The sequence below is a fragment of the Octopus bimaculoides genome, chromosome Z (genome assembly GCF_046866305.1).
Source record: "Octopus bimaculoides isolate indiv1 chromosome Z, ASM4686630v1, whole genome shotgun sequence".
Taxonomy (NCBI): Eukaryota; Metazoa; Mollusca; class Cephalopoda; order Octopoda; family Octopodidae; genus Octopus; species Octopus bimaculoides.
Genome location: NC_142944.1, coordinates 23,374,329 through 23,381,968, shown reverse-complemented (window position 1 = coordinate 23,381,968; position 7,640 = coordinate 23,374,329). Strand labels below are relative to the sequence as shown.

The 7,640-nt window shown below is 37.3% G+C and overlaps 1 protein-coding gene across 1 annotated transcript in view; it reads left to right on the top strand.

The window, feature by feature from the left end:
* The first annotated feature begins 674 nt into the window (after nucleotides 1-674).
* LOC106884435 (E3 ubiquitin-protein ligase HERC2) overlaps nucleotides 675-7,640 on the top strand; it is a 160,411-nt gene continuing 153,445 nt past the window's right edge. The window contains exons 1-4 of the mRNA XM_089365383.1: nucleotides 675-699; nucleotides 1,550-1,787; nucleotides 2,209-2,368; nucleotides 4,841-5,036. Coding sequence (XP_089221509.1) covers nucleotides 675-699; nucleotides 1,550-1,787; nucleotides 2,209-2,368; nucleotides 4,841-5,036 — 619 coding nt within the window. The remainder of the gene's footprint in view (nucleotides 700-1,549; nucleotides 1,788-2,208; nucleotides 2,369-4,840; nucleotides 5,037-7,640) is intronic.

Sequence of the window (7,640 nt, the reverse complement as noted above, 5' to 3'; positions counted from 1 at the left end):
AAGTTAGAATCTAGTATTTTAAAGAAAGATTTGGCTAGGTTCCTAGTGTTAAGAGAGAATGGGGGGGTGTACCACAGGATGGAGCGGCCACCGCTTTTTTGGGGGGTTCTGTGCATGTTGTAATTAAGGTGTTTAGGTGGAGGGCAGTTGTCTATACTTTTGGTAGGGCTAGCTGATTTAAACATCTTAGATTTAGCCCTAGTGTTATAAGTGTGATTGTGGGTTCTGTTTGGATATGTGGGTGGTTGGTTGTGGTTTTGATTGATGTTATGTCTTTGGGGTGCGATTTGTGATATAAATTGTTTAAGTCTGGTGTTATGGATGTATTTTATTTGTTGGGAGAAACCACTAGCCGCTAGTGCTTGATTGTAGTATGGAGCGTGATTGTTAAAGATTTCTTCGGAAGAGGCTATATCAGATATGCGGGTAGAGATACCTATGATTAGAGAAACCAGCATGTGTTGGATGTCACTTGTCTATGTACCATTTAGCAGTTTTCACTTACTAATGTTCTAAAGGAAGTGGAGGAGGAGAAGTTTCTTATTTCCACACATCTTTTGGCTAACAAACCTTTCTCTAAGTGCCTATAAGTTGCCCCCTAATTATGAAAAATAACCGAACTTCAGAACAATTGTATAAAATCCCCTAAACATGGGAAATCAATATTTTTGGGCATGTGGTATGAAAAAGGAATCCAATGTAAGTAGTTAGGATTAAGAAGGGCATCCAGCTGCAGAATTCACGCCAACATGGTCATTGAAGCACAATGCAGTCCCTGGCCCCACTAGATCCTGTCAAACCATCCAACTCATGCCAGCTTGGAACATAGATGTTAAATGAGGAGGATGAGGAGAAGGCAGAAGATGAATGCAACGTGCTTGGATTCTCAGCAATCCACACCCCAGTCAGGAAACTAACTTTGTTTATAGACAGAAGCAATAGCCAAAGGTGCCGCGAGCGGAGGTTTCACAGTATTCTGGTTGGAATACCTGTTGTGGTCCTTAGGCCTCGTAAAAAGTCAGTGGCAAGCTACTTCTCTTAGTTTGTCAAAAATGTCTTGGATATGGTAAGTGATATGAAACTGGAAGATGGTACTTCCATATTGGAGGGAGATTATGTATTTAAGTGACATAATCATAATCAAAGACCCTTACATTGTGACTATTAACAAGAAAAACCTGTCTATATAGGGATAAGCATATGTATGTGGCTAAGAAGTTTGCTCTGAAATGATTGAAGAGCTAGCCTGCAATAAACTAGCATTCCATCCAGGAAGGAGTGTTGTCACCTCAATTACCTGCTTATGAGTCCTGTGGTTCATGACAAACCTAAGAGATCTTGATCTTGATGGTTCTACAAAATGGTTTCACAACCAGACATTCTGCCAGATATAATCAAACTAATGTAAAATGTCTTATTGTTTAGTTCCTTAATTTCAATGGTGTATGAAGAATTATTTAAGACTGCTTTGTAAATGGTTCTTACAATATATCGTTATTAATTTATGGCTTTACTAAAATCTGCAACTTTGATTTTAATTTACTTCAAGGCACTACTCCATCCTCTGAAGAGAACAGTCCATTTCAGCAAGATAAAGAGAGGCTTTTCGATCGCCAAGCCTCTCAGGCCGATGCCGCCCGTCCATTCTTGCAAGCTCTCGCTGAAGGTAAACTTCAAGACCCTTCCGTTAAGGCCATCCTGTCTCTTATAGAAAGATATTCAAAACAGCAGCACAACAATATACGAATTGAATTTCCTCCTGATCATCCTGTAGAAGAAGTCAGCCGGTGAGTAAACATTGCCAGTTTCTGTATTTCTCCCCACTCTCGCAGACCCTGGTTGCCTCCTTTTCTTGCAACCATTGTTACTCTAGCTCCTGCAGCCTCTCATTGCCTCCCTTCTCTCACAACTTCCACTACCTTTCCCACAAATCACCTCCAATTTCTCACAGGATCCCATCAACTACTACATCTTGAAGCCAGCCTCCATCACCTCCCCATTCTTTGCCCCCACACTACCTGTCCCCACTTTACACCCTGTTGCCTGCCCCTCTTCACAACTTTTTTTATCCTCTTTTCACCCTTAATGGCTCTTCATCTTTGTACCCTCCCAATGTATTGTTGTTTACTTATTGTGACTCTTCACATATTTTCATACCTGCCGATGTTAATAAATCACTAATTCTTCTCTTTTATTTTACATTATCAGTTTGTTCCTGTCTGTACTTCTGAAGCACCATGATCTTGGCCATGTTGCTCTGAATCTCATTGATCATGTGAATGAAGATTCCTGTGCCAAGATAGTCTTGCCACGTGCAATGGTAGAATTGGTGAAAATTGTTGGGCAAGCAAGATGGTCCTTGATCAAAGTAATTAATTTTTTTTATATATACTCAGAATTATTGGATTCCTCTAATTTACTTACTCAAGTATTTGTATTTAAAGATTTTTCATCCAACAAGAGCCACACCCTATTTAAGATAAATACTAAATGGTATGTTTGTGTGTGTGTCTATGCATGAAACTCAAGTCATGAGACATACTCTCAGCTTCAGTTTCATATCTTCTCCCTGGATAGAATGCCAGTTTTTCTAGTCTCATCTCTCTCCTGCTCCCTCTTACACTTTTGCTGATTCCTCTCTCTCTCTCTCTCTCTATCTCTATCTCTCTCTCTCTCTATCTCTCTCTCTCTCTCTCTCTCTCTCTCTCTCTCTCTCTCTCTCTCTCTACCTCCTCTGCAGCAGCACACCTATTTCTGCCTCATTCTAGGTCACTCTTTCTCCTCTCTCTCACTGGGTAACCATGTACCTCCTCTATAGCAAGATATCTATTTCTCTGTCACACTCTAACCTTTTATCTGACCTGGTACTGGATCACCTCCTCAAATATTCCCTCGGTTATAGCAAAACACCTGTTTCTGCCTCTCTGTCTCTTTGTTACCCTTTAACCTTTTATCCTCTGACATGAGTTCTCCTCCTCAAGTACCCCTACCCCTCTGAAAATTCCTTGTCTTGTAAGTTACTTGGTGACTCTGTCAGTGTTGGTGCCACATAAAAAGCATCCAATCCACACTGTAAAGTGGTTGGCATTTGGAAGGGCAACCAGCTGTAAAAATCATGCCAAAACTAACCTCACCTGTGCTAGTGCTGTGTAAAAAGCACTGAGTCCACTCTGCGGAGTGGTCAGTGTTAGGTGTATCCAGCTGTAAAATCCCTGCCAAAACAGACACAGTAGTCTTGAGTATATTTTATATCTGGCCAGCTCCTGTGAACCATCCTACTCATGCATGCATGCATGGAAGATGGACATTAACTGATGATGATGATGATGATATTTATATATATGTATAAAAACTTTATCCATTATCAATTTTATAGTTCTTAATAGTGGTCTGGCTACTTTGATATAAGATTTTGATTTTATGAGGGACTTATTTTTTCTTTTTATTACCAAGCTTACTCATTTTTTCATAAATACTAGAGACTTCCTAGTTCTATATGTGTACATCAAAAATATAGGAAGAATGTATTAATATACTTATTTCATTAACAAGTAGACATTACTTTCAGTCCTCCTGATGCATCTTGTGTTGTGCCTAATATATATATAGACATCATTTTTAGCTGTAGAACTTGAAGCAAATAAAGCTATAAAGAATAAAGACCCCCCCTTTGGTCATGAATGACCATGGGGTTGCACCTAGAAAGTTCCCCTCCAAAGCATAAGTCTGGGCAAGGTTGCTTGTGGAAGACCAGCAGCCACATATGCATACCCAGTCTTCCCTCTCCATGCCACCGATGTTATCCAAGGGAAAGGTTATGGCATATACAACTTGGCACCAGTGGTGTCACAATTCATTTCTACAGATGAGTGAACTGGAGCAATGTGAAATAAAGTGTCTTGCTCAAGAACACCACTCACAGCCTGGTCCAGGAATCAAATTCCTAAGTGGATGCCCGATGCTCTAACTACTGAACCATGTGCCTTCACTAAAGTTATAAATAATAATAGCATGTAAACCCTTTTTGGATTTTAAAAAAAAGTCAAAGGCTGCTAGTGAGACATGAATTCATGTCTTCTATGAATGTGACATTCTACCATTGGACCGAAGTAATCCTTTGAAATTCTCTATCCATTTTAGAAGCTTTGTTCTTTCTAGTGGGAAATGAATGTTTGCATCAGAAGAATTTGAAAACTTTGCGAGTACATGAAATAATTCATTTTTAGGTGTAGAACTTGTAGTAAATAAATAAGACTAAATAATTGCATGTAATGTATTGTTTAATTAATTGACAAGCCAGAAAAAATACAAATATGCAAATGAAGCCACCAACTTGAGGTTAGCTAAATTTATGACTGCTTTAATATTCTGTGCTGTGATTTGAGAAAGAAAGTGGGTAAAACATTCAAAGATTCCCCATAAAAACCAAACTTCCCACCTCTTTTTCTGTTCAACAAAATCCTAAAAGGAATGTTTTTAAATTTTTATTTCACTAACAGCTCAACTTTATAATCTTTTAATTTATTTTCATTTTTCAGTTTTGTAAGCCTCATAACTCAATACAATTGTTCTTTTGACAGTATCTAATTACATAAGAGGAATAGTGAAAAAAAGTTTTGAATAATGTTGAATGATGCAAGTCAAGTTGTAGTGATATTGTGCTGAGGAAGACATTGTCAGTAAATGGATTATGGTCATAGTCAGGGATGGGATTTGATATAAATGTTGACTACATTGGAACCATATTGGTAACACAATTTCCACTGTTATGAAAATTAAGAAACTCAGTTTCTGTGATTCTGTGATGTGTTTTTACATGTTATTCTACTAACTATTCCAGGCACATCAAGACCAAGGACAGTCTTATAAAGAAGTTTGCGCTCCTGTGATAGAAAGATGCCATTTTCTTTTTAATGAACTTCGACCAGCAATTGATAATGAAATTAGTGTTCTATCTCGCTCAAAGATTCTGAAGACTATGCCAAGATGGAAGAACATTATACAAAAAATGATGGATTCAAAGAAGAAATTAAAAAGTAATTAGAATTTTTTTGTTTGCATAAAAATTCTTTCTCAGTTTTGCATAAATGTGTCAAAGGTTTTATTGTTTCTTTTTTGTTTTATTGTATTATAGAATACAAAGAAAGAATTGATCTTATTTTGTGTAGTGGCCTTCACCCTTAGCTGTAGCACTTGTATGTGGGTGATTTAGAATAGTGATAGTGATAGAAAATGCTTACCATCCAGCCCATGCTAGCATGGACATTGAATGATGATGATGATGATCTAACTCATCAACACAACCTGGCAAGTCATTAGACTGCAACCATGCTGGGGCACCGCCTTCTTACAAATTTTTCATCCTAAGCCAAATGTTATTTTAAAATTTTAGTTATCTTTAATTATCAAGACAATTGATTAATCATAATGCTGTCTGGTGAGGCAAATAATCAATCTCAGCTAGTTAACATTTGATTGGAAAATGTCATAGTGTGAGAATTCTGTGTTTATCAAGGCTCCAGATTTTATAGATATTCTAGAAGCTACTAAAGGCTTAATTATTAAACACTCTTTATGATGGTGAATTCTTATCACCCCATAGAACTTACATACAGTTGTGTATACTGGGTCAGTGAAAGATAAGAGATTTTGTAATAAATTGTTGGTCTGTAAGCCAAACTTTGATTGTCAGTTTGGAATATATTTCACAACCATTCCCACCTCCTAAGAAAACTGCTGAAATAGAATTAAATTGAAGAGATGTACAGGCATGGCAGTGTGAAAAGAAGTTTGTTTTCTAATTACAAGGTTTTGGTTTCAGTCCCATTGTATGGCACCCTGGGCCATACAATACTCTCTTAATATAGTGCCAGACTGACCAAAGCCTTGTGAGTGTTGGATTTGGAAGAATGTGTGTGTGTGTGTTACTGTAATACAAGCAGTCCTTCTTTTCCAATCTTCTGAAAAAACATGTCTGGTCATGGGGAAATATTACCTTATGTGAAAATGTTTGAGGGCTGGCATCAAATAGGGCATTTGGCTGCAGAAAATCTGCCTCAGCAAATTCTGTCCAACCCATATGAGCTTGGAAAAGTGGATATTTAGTTGATGGAAACACAAACAAATCCATCATATATGTGTGTGTATCTTTCTGTCTGTGTTTGTCCCCCCACCATGCTTGACAACTGATGTTGGTATGTTTACATCTTGCAACTTAGCAGTTTGGCAAAAGAGACAGATAGAATAAGTACCAGGCTTAAAAAAGTCTTAGGGGTTGATTCATTCAACTAAAATTCACCAAGGCAGTGCCCCAGCATGGCCTCAGTCTAATGACTGAAATAAGTAAAAGATAAAAAGGTGCAGGCATGGCTATGTGGTAAGAAACTTGCTTCCCAACCACATGGTTTCAGGTTCAGTCCCACTGCATAGCACCTTGGGCAGTTCTCTTCTACTGTAGCCTCAAGCCAACCAAAACCTGGTGAGTGGATTTGGTAACTGAGTGGATATCGGAAACCAAAAGAAGCTTGTCGTATATATATGTATATATCTATGTGTGTGCCTTTGTGCCTGTGTTTACGTCCCTGTAACTTAGTGGTTCAGCAAAGAAAGACCAATAAAATTAGTACAAAGCTTTAATAAAAAAAATTCCTGGAGTCAATTTGTTCGGCTAGTAACCCTTCAAAGTGGTGCCCCAGCATGGCTGCAGTCAAATGACTGAAAGAAGTAAAAGAATATGTATTGTTGTTAACCACTCAGCTGTGATGTAGGCTGTAGAGTAAATTATTTTTGTTCAGTGTGGTCAACTGTAGCAACAAACAGTCAAATTATTTTACTCAGAAGCATAATACATTAACAATAGCCACTCAATCTAACAGCCATCGTAATATCAACATAGACATTTAGCAATTTCTTTGTAATTGAGTGATTGTTGGAGATGAACATGTGAAAGTGCTTGATTGCTGTTGACTTGGTGATTCGTTGGATGGTTTGGTGAAGCTTTGATTGCATCATGGACAGCCTATTCAAGTTAAATCTTTTATTTTAAAAATTTAGATTTATAATTTTTGCGTTATGCTTCTCTATCATTTAAATTGGTATCTCATATTTATCTCTCTTGAGTTAAAAACAAAAATGGGTTACTGTGCCCTATTTATTGCAAAAAGGCCAATCAAATTGGTCAAACAGCTTTTATTCTTTAGTAGGATATTTTATAATATTAATAATGATTGGGGTTGGGTGGAGGAGAAGGAAAATGTTTTCCTAATTATAATATTGAGTAATTTTTTTTACAATATAAAGTATTTTTTTTGTCATCAATGTGACTAGTATAATATTAAATGAGTTTAATGTCAGAGTGGTTGGAAGGGCATCCAGCTGTAGAAACTCTGCCAAATCAGATTGGAGCCTGGTGTAGCCATCTGGTTTTACCAGTCCTCAGTCAAATCGTCCAACCCATGCTAGCATGGAAAGCGGACGTTAAACGATGATGATGATGTCTTCACTTAAAATTCCAATTGCATATCCATTTGTGATACTTTAAAGAGATATTAAATAATCAGCCCTCAGTAATTGATTGGTTCTATATTAATCCCAAAATAATGAGAAAAAAATTAATCTTGGCAGGGTTTTAACTCTCTATA